This window comes from Ascaphus truei, chromosome 4 (assembly GCF_040206685.1).
Source record: "Ascaphus truei isolate aAscTru1 chromosome 4, aAscTru1.hap1, whole genome shotgun sequence".
In the NCBI taxonomy this organism is placed as follows: domain Eukaryota; kingdom Metazoa; phylum Chordata; class Amphibia; order Anura; family Ascaphidae; genus Ascaphus; species Ascaphus truei.
In genome coordinates this window covers 40988121-41005488 of record NC_134486.1, presented here as the reverse complement: position 1 = coordinate 41005488, position 17368 = coordinate 40988121, and the positions used below count along the sequence as shown (strand labels likewise).

At 40.0% G+C, this 17368-nt stretch overlaps 1 protein-coding gene across 6 annotated transcripts in view; it reads right to left on the bottom strand.

Moving 5' to 3' along the window:
* The window catches only part of USH2A (usherin), a 942943-nt gene that overhangs the window by 531843 nt on the left and 393732 nt on the right, over nucleotides 1–17368 (bottom strand). For all 6 annotated transcript variants that reach the window (XM_075595608.1, XM_075595610.1, XM_075595609.1 and 3 more), the window contains one exon: nucleotides 7459–7572. In XM_075595608.1, the coding sequence (XP_075451723.1) occupies nucleotides 7459–7572 (114 nt within the window). The remainder of the gene's footprint in view (nucleotides 1–7458; nucleotides 7573–17368) is intronic.

Below are 17368 nucleotides of genomic sequence, written 5' to 3'. Positions count from 1 at the left end.
CAGAACTTTGGCACATTGACTTTGTGTCTAGTCTTCGCAGAGGCGAAAACACATGCTCCCAATGGTCTTATTTGATTTCTGCACAAAAATCTATTCCTGCCTAAAGACGGCCCATTGGATGATGTCTCTGCATTAATCTCTACTTTCTTTTTGTAATGCATATGCAGTATTCTTACTTCAATATATACATTAGCATACAGAAGAAACAGCAACAAATACTGTAAGTACTTTTTGAAGTGCATTAATTGTAATTACATTTATTATAAACATACAGATTGTATTAACAATAGGGCAAATATTGAAGTCAGTTGTTTGACTCCCTTAGACTGCAATACATTTTCCCCCTCTTATCTTATTGCAATTTTAGAGTTATTGTTTGCTATTGCCTACTGTACGTGTTAAAGCCCTTCACTGTTGCATTAGCATAGCGAGCCAGTCTTTTTCAAATAAGGTCTGTTAACCCAGGGGTTCCCAACTCCAGTTCTGTAGATCCCACAGCAGGTCAGGTTTTCAGGATGTCCCTGCTTCAGCAGTCAAAGATTGAGCCACTGATTGAGCCACCTGTGCTGAAGCAGGGATATCCTGAAAGCCTGACCTGTTTGGGGGTTTTGAGGACGGGAGTTGAGAATCCCTGTGTTAACCTATAGAGAAACTGTATTAATTAATAATACATTTTGTTTTATGGTTTAGTGTTATTTGAAATGTGAACCGTAGAAATTAGAAATACTGTGCAGGATAAGTGTGAAAATCAGTAAATTATAGCACAGGCAGTTTTTATAGCACGTACAGTAAATGCAGCATGGAAAAAAAAACAACAAGTGGCATTTATGCACCTTGGGCTGGGTCCCCAGTGCAGCAGCAGCCGTGCTCGCGCCTCTCACCAGCCCCTTACCTGCTCCCTGGCTGTACTCAGTCCCTCCTCGCTCCCAGGCTCACTGCACACTGTGACGCATCAGCCGGCAAGGGCTACAGCCAGTTTGTAATCCCGAGCGGTGACGCGTCACGTGGTGTGGCAGGGAGCCAATCAGAGAGGCAGGGGAGCGGGAGCGAGGGGGGAGAGAAGTCTGCTGAGCTCTGTGTGTGTCACAGAAGCGTGTGTGTGTGGGGGAGGTGGGGGGGGCATTGTTTTTTTTTGTTTGTTTGGCCGGCGTCGTGGCCCTGCCCCCTCGTCATGGAAGCGCCCACACAGCCCATTTTGGCCACGCCTGCAGACCGCAGATCGCGGTATAGCACTCTGCACACGCCGCCAGGTCGCAAGGCGGACATGCAGGCGCGTGAAGTGGGGCCTCAGCCTTACTCAGTAAGCTCAGAAAACTCCCAGTCACGTGGAAATTCGTCGGTGCGATCGGCCACTTATCGGCTCATTAAATTAGCACCTTCATTTTTAACTAATACTGGAATAATCTGGAGAGTAAAGAGGCAGTTTTACAATGAAGATGAACAGTAGAGATATGATTAATTGGTTGAATAAAGGTTTGTTACTCGAACATATGTGAGATTTTATTTTATTTGAGAAGCAATAATAAAATTGCACAATGTTTCGGGGCTAAATACCCCTTCATCAGTGTATAGTACATAGTTACATAGTTACATACAGTAGTTACATAGTAGATGAGGTTGAAAAGAGATGTACGTCTATCAAGTTCAATCTATGCTAAATTTAGACAACAGATACTTTATCCTATATCTATAATTATTTATTGATCCAGAGGGAGGCAAACAAAAAAAAACATTGTTATATCATCCAATGATATCTCATAAGGGGAAAAATAAATTCCTTCATGATATCAAGAATTGGCAATCAGATTAATCCCTGGATCAACATTCTTCCCATGTATACTTATTTGGTATATCCCTGTATACCTTTCCTATCTAAAAAGATGTCCAACCTTTTTTTGAACAAAATTATTGTATCTGCCATCACAGTTTCCATGGGTAATGAATTCCACATTTTAACTGCCCTTACTGTAAAGAACCCTTTCCTTTGTTGCTGGTGAAATCTCCTTTCCTCCAGCTAAAGGGATTCCCCAGAGTCATTTATCCTGCCCTTGGGATGAATAGTTCATTTGAAAGCTCCTTGTACTGTCCCCAAATATATTTGTATATAGTTATCATATCCCCTCTTAGACGCCTATTTTCTAATGTAAATAAATCTAACTTAGCTAGCCTCTCATCATAAGTTAGATTGTCCATCCCCTTTATTAATTTGGTGGCTTTTTACTGCACTCTCTCAAGTTCCAGAATGTCTTTTCTAAGGAGTGGTGCCCAAAATTGTACTCCATATTCAAGGTGTGGTCTTACTAATGCTTTGTAAAGGGGCATAATTATGTTTACTTCCCTTCCATCCATTGCCCGTTTAATGCAAGATAAGATCTTGTTTGCCTTTGCAGCTACTGCATGACTTTGTAACTATGTAACTATGTAACTTTGGGCACTATTGCACTATTGAAAAAGAACGCTGCGACGTTCGAAATGCATTGGATGGGTCTTTTGCCACATTAAAGTGCCCTTTTAATAATTTTTTTGTTCTGGTTTCTTCCTGCTCCTTTGTGCTGGTGCGCTTTTTGGTCTCCCTTTTCCCACTATTGCTAAGCCTGCTGTTTTCAAGCACTCCTAAATCTTCTCCATCAAGGATTCCCCCAATTTATCCCCATTTAATTTGTAAGTCGCCTGTTTATTCTTGCATCCCAAATACATAACCTTACATTTATCTGTATTAAACCTCATCTGCCATTTACCTGCCCATGTTGCCAGTCTCTCCAAGTCCTTCTGGAGAGAAATTATACCCTGCTCTGATTCTATTACCTTACACAATTTAGTATCATCAGCAAAGATGGAGACTATATGTATGAATGTGCACCTGACGAAAGGGTATTGATTCAGAAAACGTTGTGTTTTTTTTTATTTCTGCTAAAATAAAAGAAGAAAAAAAATATCTTCCCATATATTCGAGTAACAAACCTTTATGTGAGTATAACAGATCCACTACGACTTGCAACATTAGACATGATATAGAGAGGATCCCTACACAAGATCTTGTTTGCACCAACCCAGGATTACTACGTGAGTAAAATAACAGAAAATCAGTACAGTCACAAAAACATTTTTTTCCCCCTGATTATATAGTCTATAGTAAAATTATAGCACTGCTTCAGGAGAAGCCAAATGCCAAGTATAAGCAAACAGTCACTTTTGCCACTATCTATCTAATATGTTGTGATGCTGTATTTCCTGTGTTAAACAAGAGTTCCACTCTATTCAAATTAATGGGACTGAAATGCTTTAGCACCTTTAAAATCCCTGTACTATATAGGCTATTGCTAGAGATGTGCAAAATGTTGGCTGAAGTCCACGACCCAGGAGAAATGGGCCCTCATTTCAGCAAAAATGAAGCAAAAATCTAAAATAGTCACAACAAAATTATGTCTGCATAATCTTTTACTTACTGCCCTTTTCTCACAATTGTTACCAAAAGTGACACAATTCTGCGTAAAATGTAAAAATTTAACACAATTTGAACAATCATAAAAAGTTAGCAAGAAAGAAAAAATGTTGTAAGGTACGTGGGAAGACATTCTCTAGACACCACAGAAATGTGTTAAAATAATAAATAGATGTATAGTCAGGGATCCTTGCAGCGGTCCTGCAGACGAGTACTGTTTATTGCACTTTTGTTTATCTTGGTACTCTATCTATACACTCTTCCACTTGCTCAATTACCCTCAAAACCTCCACTGCTTCCAGTATTTGGACAAACAAGGATTCCAGAGGCAGACAATGAACAAGTCAAGAAACTAACCAAAAGGGTGTAGGAATATTTAAAGGAGAGAACACAATCAAGAGGAATATCTAAAAATTGGCATGGAGGTTTTACTTTAACACAAATTTCTTTTAAAATATATAAAAATTATGACTTAGGTGCCCAACTAGTACTGATCAAATATTTTAGTTATGGAAAATTGGAAGTTGTTACAGTACGTGGTTTATCTTGGCCTACAATACATTAAGTATCATGACTAATGTTTTCCTTTGCTTTTATGGCGTTATTCACTTTAATAGATATAAAAACGAAATAAGATTTTTTAAAGTCACACTTTTCACTACAAACTACAGTATAGTACACTGCTCAGGTAGTTGCCCTAATTTTCCTGCAGAGGTGTATATTTGTTGTAGAAATATATTTAAAAAAAAGTAAAAATTGATAACAGATAAGAAGCACTTTCTTCCATTTGGTCTGTGCATTTTTCCACCTGTTGTGAAACCTCAGACCCCCAAAAATCCCTGGCCTTCTTTTCCTTTTTACTATACCCTTGTATCTATTCCAAATAGATTTGAATTCCCATATTGAGTTAGCCTCGTCCACATTTTCTAGGAGACTATAACAGGATCCTTTCCTTGAAGAAGAACTCTTAACATTTCCAATGATCCTCCAGTCTACACATTCAGAGCATGTTCTCTTCTTATAGTATTTCCCCTTCTTTGAAATATGCTTCCTTTTTGTAGCTTGTTAATAGCTTTTGCTGCGGCTTTAGTCTCTCCTGATAAGTTTTATTATGTGTACCATGCAGTACAGTATTTTAGTAGCTCTTCTTTGTCCAACTTACTTATGCCCCAGTGCAGTGGTGACCAACGCCAGTCCTCAAGCCCCCTAAACAGGTCAGGTTTCCAGGATATCCCAGCTTCAGCACAGGTGGCTCAATCTGAGGCTCAGTCGAAGACTTCAGTCTTCGACTGAGCTTCTGTTTGAGCCACCTGTGCTGGAGCAGGGACTGATTGAGCCACCTGTGCTGAGCTGGGATATCCTGAAAACCTGACCTGTTGGGAAGGCTTGAGATCTGGAGTTGAGATCGCCTGCCCCACTGGAGAAATGCACAATGGTGTAGCCTGCAATACATTTTAAGGGATCAACATACCAGTTCTTTATACTGTAGATGAAAATATAGTGAATAGAGCTTATGAAACCTCACACGTATATTATTTATGTGTACGGTAGCAACAAAGAGAGAAGAAAGCACTGTGTGTATACAGTATCCAAATAAGATATGTACGAGGATAAAAACAATGTAGGTAGTTTTTAATACTGCATAGGCAAGAATGATATGGGAACTAAAATATATTCAACTTCTGAAATCAATGACTTGTGTTAACACTGGCTTAAAAAAACAGGGCATCCCTTAATATACTTTCTGTCCGCTCTTTCTGAGATGCCAGACTAATAGCCTAACACGTGTTAACAGCTCTGCTATTTTCCCACCATTAACACCTAGCCTACTAACCTCTGGGAATGTATGCTAATGTATGCAAATCTTCAAGCCTATCCCCTTAAATACTCATTACTTATGGTATATATATGTAGCAGGGATCCCCCTTCTTACTTCCTGGGGGGAGAACAGCTCCGTTGTTAAGGAGAAACAGCAGTGTTTAGTCAGCCATGTTATGGTTAGCATGGCCTTTCAGACTGTGTAATGTGTAATGCAGTGGCCATCTTGTGGTTGGCGCGACCGGAAGGAAGGGACCTAGAGAGACAGGATTTCCTCCGCGTTACAGAGGTTACCTTGGCAGAGTATACGGAGCCAGGGAGGAGTAAGGTAGTGTCTGGGGAGCCTGTCAAGCTCCCTGACTAGGCCCCAAGCCTGCCCCTAGGCCCCAGGTAGTTCCCCTCACAGTAGAGGCATGTGCAGGGTTGGCCCTATGACCAAGTAGTTCCCGGTAGCTAGGGAGCCCAGCGGAGCAGATAGGAATGCAGAGGGAGACTTCCACAGCAGCCTGGGTTATCAGCCAGCATCCAAACATAAGGTGTGAGGGGCCAGCTGTTGGATACCCCGCGCCATGGGACCCTGCTGCTATTCTTGTCTTTACTTGGAAGTGTGGCCTGGTTGGACCTTAAACCAGGAAGGGAGAGGTTAGGGCTGCCCTCACACACACTTTGGGTGGGGTCGTTTGCTGGACACTGGGTTACAGGTGCCCAAGCACCCTAGGTACTATTGGCGCTAGCTACCCCCGAACGATATTACTGTTATCCCTGTTACTACTGTGCATTGCATTGTGCGTATTATTTGATGCCGTCTGTGAGACCACAGTAAAGGAGTTATATTATACCTGGTTGTGAGTGTGTTATTGGGGTATACCATAAGGTATACGAGTTCCTATGAGGAGTCATCCTGTTACCCAGGATCCTCATAGGTGAAGGCGCTGCACCATAGAGATATAGAGAACACACAGTCACCCCAGGCTCCCTATGAGCGGAGGCCCAGGCCTTCTGTACGCCTAACAGGTAGCACCAGTACCGTAATAAATGCTGTTTCCATAGGGATAGGGGAAAGGGTGTTATATAGCATGTGTGTGCCATTTGCAGCTACAGCGCACACGAAGAAGATACAGATTGCTGTGAGGTTTTGAAAACCTGTAAACTACTGTATGTTCATCTAAGTAAAATGCTCGTGATGGTTCCCTAAGAGGTATTGCAACATGCTACAAGTCTGCCGTGTATGAGATGCAAACAACTCATTGCTATATGCATGTTTTACAAAATAAAAATAATGCACAAGCTTTTATTTATAGTGCACAGAGTGCTGACTTTCTCATAAAGTGGATTACCAGAGTAACAGAGTTCTGAATCTACTGCCACGATTTACACTATCCGTCTGCATCAGCCCACTTGCAAGATGTTGATGATCAAAATATACAACTAAATAATGTTACCTTCCTTTAATGGACTCATTGTAACAATCCCTCCAACACGAAGAAGTTAAAGTGATAGAAACAACTGTACATTCAAAATGGAATCTCTATTATTTAAAACAGTAAATATTCAGTTTTCATAAGGAAAAACGCTCTTCTAAACTATGTAACCATACTACAATGATTCTTAAACCAAGAAAAAAATGTAGCTTATTTCACATGCAGAGAGGGGAAAAAAAGCTACAGTATTGGATCTAATTAATATGGCATGTGCTGAAATGATTAATATAGGTACCAATTGGCATTTGGTAGTTCTATCATCTTGAAATAATTGTTGCCTGTACTAGTGTTTAGCAGTTTAAAGAGACCATGGAAATCAACCATTTGATTCTCAATTTCATACTGTGCCATACAATCAATTCTTTTTAGTCAGACTGTCTCTAGATTTACTTCTGAGCCATAGAAAATGAGGAAGCTTTCATTAATCTTTCAGATGCTTCGTATTAATGACATGGCTCTTGCATGAACAATGTAACAGCAATTAAAAAGCCCATTAATCTGCATTACAGCTATTAAAGATGCATGTCATTAAAGGGTATGGAGTTTGATTCATTTTAGCACCCCCTCAAAAAATGGAGCAATTACGATCTGGCAATGCACTTTGTCATCAAATTAGGTTGGGGTTTTCCAGCAAATGGCTTTGCAGCATTTAGCTCTTCTCCTATTTTATTATTCATGACTGAAATGTGGAAGTCAAGACCTCTGAAATTACTTTACCTTCTTGTAGAGTGGAGATGTTCAGTGTGTGTGAGCTCTCAGTACAACCAGCCAGAGTGCATATAGATAGCGTTACAGCATATTTTGTGAAGGGTAGTAAGCCCTTCAGTGATCCTGGAAAAGATGGGGGGAAAAATAAAAAAAACAGGTTGTTTCTTGTTTATATTAAATCATTAAAGAGATAGTCAAGCGAATGCAAGTTTACCCACAATAATAAAGCATCGTCATACAGGTGTAACTGCCAGTTGTCGACCGTATCACGGGACAAAAGCGTGGCCATTTCTCGTGCTTCTCGGGTGACATAATCAATCTACATTCCCTCAAACTCGTGACAAGTTGTTGAGTTGTCAATCATGTATTTAGTTGTCAGACAGAATTATGATTTGAGTGGTTGCTGTTCTGCGCGTGTCCGGCAGATGGCAAAGTGAATGTCTTTGCCTATGGGTGACATTGGATGCTACAGTACATATATACTCAATGCATGAACCAGGTAATGACTTGGTACATTTATTTGTGATCATTCAAAATGAAAATAATCATACTGTATATCTCCTTCCACAAATTGTGTTTGAATTAAATTAAAGTATCCTACTATAGAACTAGAACTAGAACTAGAACATTTTCATTTTTTTTTTAAAAAGCCTCCTTAATTGACCTGGGATTTTTTGGGGCCCATTATTAAGAGAAAATACAGTGTAGACTTAGTTTTGCAAGGAGGGTTCTCCAAAAAATACTGGACACAATGGTGAAAGGTGCGCTCTAGAGACATACCCCTCTCTATGCTGTTTCCTCCTCTCCTTGGCGCCACCTCCAGGCACCTCCTTCGGATTGACTGCATTATCCAGCAGCAGCAAATCAGGATGGAGGAAGCTGCCCAGGCCCCTTGCAAAAGCCCTGCTCTCTCCCTGGTGGGGGAAATCCCGCAGCCCCCAAGCCAGTCAGGTCTCTATGTCCAGAGAGGTAATACCGGACACACACATGTCCAGTATTACCTCTAATTTTTTACTGGGCAGTGTGTCCAAATATAGGAAAGTCTGATTCAATAGTGGACACCTGGCAACCCTATGTACACTGTATAAAATATTGAAATATTAGGAAGATTCAGTAGTGTTTGTAAGAGTTTATATACATATAGGAAGTAGGGTGCTCCAATGAATAACAATCTTGTTTCAATAATCCTTAAAGTTGAGACTCTGGGATTAGACTTTATTATGGAGTGGGTATGTGAGTAATAAGCCAGTAATGTAACTCCTTGTTAAAGGACTTGGTGTCCGAAACGCGTAGGAGGCTGCTATACCCCCTGGGGTGATGTTTATTTCTCAATAAAGAATTTAGCATTTTTACCACCTGGTTCCCTGGCAGTGCGCTGCTTTTCTCTTTTTTTTCTGGTATTTGTAAGAGGCCTTGTGGATTTACAACTTTCCCAACACAATCCTTGTTTGCATACAGAAAAGGACTAGTCATGTGGAACACATTCTGTACTACCTAAACCAGAAGATTAACATATCCTTAAAAATAAGGCTTTCTTATGTGGAGGTAGAAAACGTACGTTCCTTTCAGGGAAATGTTTTTCACTCTTTTTTGACTTGCACGGTAACACTAGAAATGTAATAATATAGAACATGTTTCCGAAGGAGTCTCTTTGAAGTCAATGGAGAGTAAACCAGTATGTCTTCTGCACAAAACCTAAGCTTGAACCAGGAATACCCCTTGGGTTCTTGGGCCCATGCCTCACCCCTCACTGAACCAAAGAAGATGCTGACTCAAGTTAGTGCAAACAGGTCACAACTTTATTTGACCAACCAGTGTAAAAAGTTGGAAACCAAATAGCCTTGCTGAATCAAACTACCTAACCCAACCAGTATTTTAGTCAAACAGGTGCACCAAAGTGCTTCAATTAAGAATTAGCTGTATGAAGCCCCTCTGTTCAGCATTGCGGCGCTCCGTTGAGAATCCATTAACTGGCTCCCAAAGTAATGCCAGCTAATTAATTAGCACAAAAATCCCCACAAAAAAGCAGGGTTAGATTGTTTTGCCTCAAGCTATAAAATTGTTCTAATTCTTTCACAGAAATAACAGCAACCATGCAACATAAGGCTGGTGGCCGGACTCTCCTCTGTTCCCACTATTTTGTGCCAAAAGGAGGCAACATGAATAGCCAAAAGCCCAGTTCCAATCCTTCATAAGCAGTCTCTCCAGTTATCCTCCCTCCTTAGTCTCCTATGTTTAACCCCTAACCTACCGTCTCTTTAAGTCTGGGTTGTCCCCAGTCACAGGTCTCATACGTGGCTGCATCCCTCCTTGAACTTGAACTCTTTGAATACTTATCTGTTTTATACTTATCTACAAAACCTTACAAGCCTCCCTGCATGGGAGACTTAAACATTGACATAATCTCCAAACACATGTGAACATAAAGGATACAAAATAGATTATATCATATTTTAATAGAATAATTCTGTTACGTAATACATTTGGATTACCAGAGATCCATCGATCTCAACAACACCATGATCCATCGATCTCAACAACACCATGTTTATTCATATATTACAATAACTAAATCAAACCTGATCAACTCATGTTTCAAGGTTTACAGTAGATATTCATTGCACTTTTGGTCGTTAAACTAAGATTTGATTAAATAATAGCCACATATAATGAACGGGAAAATGAGTAAATATGCTTTATCTCTAACTCCTCTTGTTGCTTCTAATAACTATCCATATTGTATACTCGACAACATGTATGTAAAGTTTAGAATGTATCTTAACAATTACACTTAAAATTACAGTTTTATAGTTATACTGTATCAATGTCAGAATACACACTATAGAGCTTTTACATAAACTTTTGCAGGTTCCGAGTCTCTGCATTCAGACACAGTACCACTGAGTTTAGTGGCACTTTAGCTAATGATTAGAATGCACAGCGGTCAGAGTTTGGAAACTCAGTTGTATTTGCCATGTAACTACCTGTATTCTTTGTTAATCATACAAGGCTACCATACCGTGTCTCTCTATGAATTAAATGTAAATGCAAATAAATATAATGGCATTTTGAATGCATAATTGGCACAATGTATGAGAGTTTAAGCTCTAACTCAGCATTAGAAAAATGCAAACCTGCTGAGATTCGATTCCCCGCTGTTTTGAACAAACTTTTCATTAATCGGCTTTAGGTATGACTCAACTAACATCACATTAAATACCTGCATTAATCTTTGTGGCTAGGCATTGTTAGCGGGAATGCCTCTTTTGGATCTCATTATCCCTAATGGCCATTATAGTTAACACCTACTGAAAACCGGACTCAACGTTACATTATTAGGTTTTGAAGATACACTTTAGGGCAGAACATGATGTTAAGTTAGGGTAGCATAATTTTAACTCACCCGTGGCCCATGAAGTATACCAGCACATACAGTACATACAGTATTAAAAATGATGCTTCGTTTTAGGCTTGTTTTAAAACGCAGACTGATATAATTCCTGCCATAGGCAGTACAGCCATGCATAGTTTAAACAAAATGTAATATGCATACATTTTTTTTACAATCATAGTTATTTAAGGAACTTTTCAGCTATCTGCACTAGATTTGAGTACTTTATATTTCAGGCTTTAAAATCACTACAGCAGTTATGAATCAATCAGTATAGACCCCTTTTTGATTAATGAGATGAACTGTACATATTGTACCATGGGAGTCATATAACTCAGAGACATTGCACAGATCACATTCAAAGAAAGACATCTAATGATATAAGCTTTTCTGTTTTTTAGAGTTTATCTCCTATGTTTAACTTCGAAAAAAAGATGTCCAATATATGATAGAAAACATACTTGTTGCATGCATAATGAAATAATTAGATATGTAGCTGTGTATATTTTATTTCTATAATGCTAACATGTATTTACTTGTGTAACTTGAGTATTGAAAATTAACATAGCAGAAGATGCTACGATCAACTGTACAGTACATGCGTTCCTACAATCAACAGTTCTGGAGGGTTATAAAGGGAAAAGGATATCTTTTAATGGCAGAAAGCCATCTGGCCTGTCAAATAAGCCTTATGAGTAACCCAAAGATTTTTGGGAATAGGTTTCTTTGTATTTCTTTTCTCATGGGCCATCAAGAGACAAAGAAAAAAAAGACAAATTGGTATGTAAAAGGAGCATACACTTCTGCAATATTCAGTGCACATAGGATGCAGGCACTCATGATTGAAACGTTTACGTCACATTAGTGTCAAGTTTTGATATACCACGGTTCTTCAAAGACTTTCTTCTTGAACTGAAAATGTTTTTTTTTTTTTACTAAAACATTGCCATTTATGTGAAATAAATATTTTGTATTGTGACTCCCTGCATCCTGCACATAAAGAAAAGAATACCTCTTTGGATCAGGCCTTATTGAAACGCTCAAACAAAAAAATTCTGCAAATGAAGTTCCAAGGATTCCCTATAAAGCTTAGGTTGGTTTGAAAAAAAATTGCAAATTTTATAAAACAAATGTACAGTCGGACTGGGGAGAGTTGGCCAAACGTAACGCATTTTAGCCGGTTGAGGCAAACTCGGACCTAATTAAGAGGATCTCCAGGATCTCTCTGCTGCCTTTTATACTGTTGATCACCCCTGCTCCTGCACACTCCCCACTCCACTGGCCTCAATGATGCAGCCCTCTCTTGGTTCACATACTATGTATCCAACTGCTCTTTCAGTGTTTTCTTCACTGGAGTCCCTTTCTTCGCCCTCCCTCTTTCTGGGGTCCCACAAGGCTCTTTCTTTGGCCCTTTGCTAATCTCATTCTACACCTCTTCTCTTGGTGAACTAATACAATCTTTTGGCTTTTACTATCATGTCTATTTCGATGATACTCAAATTCACTTCTCCTCCCCTGACCTCTCCTCTCTCTTATTCCGTTTTGCAAACTGTCTCACTGTAATCTCCTCTGGGATGTCGCACCTTTACCAGAAGCTTAACATGTTCAAAATGGAATGAATACTCCTTCCTCATTCTACTGCCACCTCTACACCCAAACTTTCCCCACTATCAATGGTACCAGAATCTCATCAACACCCCAAGCCCGCTGCCTTTGACTTCCCTCTTTTTGATTCCTCACATTCAATCCCTCACTAAGTCATGACATCTCCACCTCTGAAATATCGTTAGGGTAAACCCTTTTATCACTCATGACTCAACTAAAATCCTAATTCACTCACTCATCTTGTCCCATCTTGACTACTGCAACCTTCTCCTAGTTGGCATTGCCCTTTGTCCACCTGTCCAACTCCAATCCATCCAAAATGCTGTTGCCAGACTCATCTACCTCACGCACCACTCCATGTCTGCTGCACCACAATCCCTACAATGACTTCCCATGTCTTCTAGAGTCAAATTTAAAATCCTAGCTCTGACTTACAATGCACTCAATGATGCTGCCCCTTAAATCTCAGCCCTCATCCCTAAATTCTCCCCACATGCTGCTCATGACATCCACCTTTGCATCTGCCTTAATACCTCCTCTCACTCCTGTGCTGTACTCTCTCTCTGAGATTCCCTACCATGTACTCTCAGACTTTCCCCAAGTTTTGAGACATTTAAAAACTCCCTGAAAATTAACCTTTTCAAGTAAGTCTATCTAGCATACCGCTAACATCCACCACCCTCCCTCCAAAAGTACTTTAACCAACTGTGTGGCTCGAACAAACTCCACGCTATCTAACACTCCCTAACATCCACACCCCAAACCTAAATGGCATCAGCTGTGCAGCTTCACCGTACACCCTCCCAAGGCATGCTCCGTCCCACAATGAGCAGCCACTTTCCTTTGGTTTCAACATTGTCTCTTATTCCCTATAGACTGTAAGCTCTAATGAGCAGGACCCTCATTACCTTCTGTATCTGTTTGCGCTTGTTTGTCCTTATTTGTAAGTAATTTTGTTTGTTATTTACATAACTCTATACCCCCATTGAACCGCGCTGTGGAATATGTTGGCACTTTACAAATAAATCATAATAAAAAATATAATATTAGTAATAATAATATTAGGCCTCAATGTCTATAGAGGGGTATTACTCATTTCACTTTTTAAATGTTCTAATAGTAATGTATTTTTGTATATTGATTGTTATTGTTTGTTTCTTTGTGATGGGGAATATCTTTGTGCCATAGTTAACATGGCAAGATGTGGTTTTAGGTTTACATAACGGCAGAGTTGATACAGTAGGCACCATATTGGCACAAACATCACATTTCTGTTCTTAACCCTTGTAACCTTCTTTTCATCGCTCTTTACAAGACTACTGGTGTAGGATCATAGCTCTTGTAGCTATAATGTTGCTGACCACAATTCTCTTTGTTACTGTGACCTCCCTTAAACCTCTTACTCTTTCCCAGTTAAATACCTCTTCCCCTGTGAGCTCAGGCTATGTAATCATACACCTTGGCTTACTCAAAAGCTTTGCATCTCCTACTGGATGCTGGTGGTGAATTCTGAAAAACAGCACACCTAGCACCAAGAAATCAAACAACCATTGCAAACTTCATTCCTTTGCAACCCACAAAAAGGTTTTACATTTCTATTCTTTCTGTTATTATCGTTGGCACGCGATATTGAATTAAACCCAGGCACTCCCTTTTCCACTAATTCACAGCCACAGAAAATGTCCCTTTTAAATTCCCAAAAGGGCTATCTGTCATCCATATAAATATTCTTAATTTACTGCCCAAACTAGAGGAATTAAGGTCATGTTGCTTCTTATATAAGCCTATAGTCATAGTTCTTACAGAAACATGGCTAAGTCTTGACACATCTATTTCTATTCAGGGTTATTCTATCTTTACTAAGGATTGGTCAAAGAGAGGAAGAGGCGTGTTAATTAATATTGACGATTGCTTAAAATTTGCATTCTTAAATAACCCGTATAGCTTGTCCTTGTTTGAAAATTTAGTTGGCAAGAATTACCTCCCTTTCTCTAAGCCTGCGATTATTTTTAGCATCTATCAATCCCTATCTGGTGTGTCTAATTGTCTTCGCAATATTTCTTCTTTGAATAGAAACAGTGAGCTAATCGTTCTTGGTGACTTCCACTTCCATTGGCTTGTCCCTAAACACAATAAAATATTTACACAATTCAAATAATTGAATTAAACCCAATTCATTTCTCAACCTTCTCAATCAAATCTAAAATCCTGTAACCACTCACTGATGGATTGAATCTTATCCTCCTGTGCCAACAGAATCCAAACCTCCAGTATCTTGCTTGGCATTTTCAGTGATCATTCAATAGTGTATTTTGTATATAGCGGTGGCTGGTCCAGCTAGCTCTCTACCTTCCCCTGTCACGTAAGTTCTAATAAGATGTAGACAGTGACAGGCCATCGTATGGCGTTTTCCCCCTCCTCATACTGAATTCCTAAGTGACAGGAATGTAGTTGACTCAGGGATCTGTGATAGCCAATGGTGGTACAGATACTGGGCCCTCCCTCTTTGAGCTGCAGGAAGGGCCTAAATTATAGCTTGAAGTTCAGCCCTTTAGGGGTGAGACCTTGAGTTAGTTCCAGCCTGCCCCTGCATGGGGTAGGATGTGTTGAAATGTCTCCTCCTGGCCGGGAGTGAGACATGTGCTCAGCCCTTCATGGGCTGAACACATAACCTTATCACGCTAGTCCTCACCATTACCTGCAGGCCAGTACCATCCAGAAGCCAGGGATCCACCCTATTCAATTGAAGCATACGCTGCAATAACACCTGCAGTGGCTGCGGTTCTTTATTAACTTCTGGCTTCGCTGAAGTCTGTATGGAGGGAGGTAACAGAGTAAAGATTGTCATAGCGGGGAACGCCTTCAGGCTTGCTGGAGTTCCCTATGTCTGGAGGAGCTGACCCAGAGAAGGAAAGAACCAGAGGGATCCCTAACAGTCTGCCCTGTACCCCCCGCACCTTTGCGGGAAACTCATCTCTCCTGTACCACGCAGGTAACAAGCACCACACCAAGCAGTCGCATAGGCATAATCTCCCAGAGGGGGTGGGCGGGGGGGGATTCATGCGCTACATGTATGTAAAATCAAATTATTAAACTCTATCCCTAAAATCCAACTCATTACAATATCTACAAATGTTAACCCTCAACAGTTTCTTATTGACCTTACCAACTACCCTTGGAACAGATTTGATTTGATATCAGACCCTGATTTTGCACTTGACTATTACCTGTTAGAGTTCCTAAAACTCTGTGATATCCATGCTCCATTGTGCAGTCAGAGTCCATGGGGTCCATCTTCAATAGGTTACATCCAATCTTATTGAGCTTTACCACTTTACATAGTTATATAGTTGAAAAAAAACATACCATCCATCAAGTTCAACCTTTGCTAAATTTAGACGACAGATACTTATCATATATTTCTATTTAAATTATATCGACCAGAGGAAAGTAAACAAAAAAAAACCCAGTGAAATATCTTCTAATTATATCTCATAAGGGGAAAAATAAATTCCTCTTCTGAGCAATCAGATTACACCTTGAGTCAACATTCTTCCCATGTTTACTTAATAGGTATATCCCTGTATACCTTTCCTTTCTAAAAAAAGATGTCCAACCTTTTTTAAGATATCTATTGTATCTGCTATCACAGTTTTCATTTAACTGCCCTTACTGTAAAGAACACTTTCCTTTGTTACTGGTGAAATCTCCTTTCCTCCAACCTTACCCTATGTCCCTATGTCTTTTATACTGCCGTTGGGATGATAGTTCTTTTGAAAGCTCCTTGTATTGTCCCAGAATATATTTGTATATAGTTATCATATCCCCTTTTAAACTCCTCTTTTCTAATGTAAACACATCTAATTTAGCTAGCCTCTCCTCATAAGTCAGATTTTTACATCCCATTTATTCATTTGGTGGCTCTTCACTGCACTTTTTCTAGTTCTATAATGTCTTTTTTATGGAGTGGGGCAAGAAACTGTACTCTATATTCAAGATGTGGTCTTACTAATGCTTTATAAAGGGGCATAATTATGTTTACTTCCCTTCCATCCATTCCCCGTTTTAATGCAAGATAATATCTTGTTTGCCTTTGGAGTTACTGCATGAATTTGGGCACAATTGCTATGCCTGCTATCTAAAAAAAAAAAGAGAAGAAAAAAAAGCGCACACCTCCAGGTGCAATAAAGTTTTTTTTTACTCAAATAATAGACAAACAGTATAAATTCACTCACAAACATCCAGTTAAAATGGTCAGTGATTGAGAGGGTTGTGTTGCTGGTGTGTAGAGTCCTTGCTCCGTGGGGGTACTTCCCCTGTTGATGCAGCACGTCCGCTGTTCCCTGCTGGCTGCACAGTTGCCGGAGCCTCCTTCTGCACCACGTGACTCCTCACCGGTGCGTCGTCACGTGACTCCTACTCCCGTACTATCAGCTCAATAACCGGCGATTAAGGGATGATGTCAGCAAAGCCCGGATCACAAAGTGCCATCATCCCTTAATCGCCAGTTATTGCGCTGCTGGTACGGGCTTAAAGGTTATGTGATGACAGCGGACGTGCTGTATCAACAGGGGAAGTACCCCCACGGATCAAGGACTCTGCACATCAGCAACACAACCCTCTCAATCACTGCCCATTTTAACTAGATGTTTGTGAATGAATTTCTACTTTGTCTATTATTTGAGTAAAAAAAACTTTATTGCACCAGGAGGTGTGCGCTTTCTTTTCTTCTCTTTTTTTCTTAGTTACCTATTGGAGTGCTGGGTTGGCATCCTGAACTAAGAGAGCAGCACTCGCTGGAAATATTGGACTGCACTTTTGTCTGCTTTACTGTAAGGTTTTTCCTTAATCACTGACCAAGTGGTCATACAGTGGTTCTAATTATTCATCATATGGTTCTGTCTGAGCGCCTGTAGCTGAGGC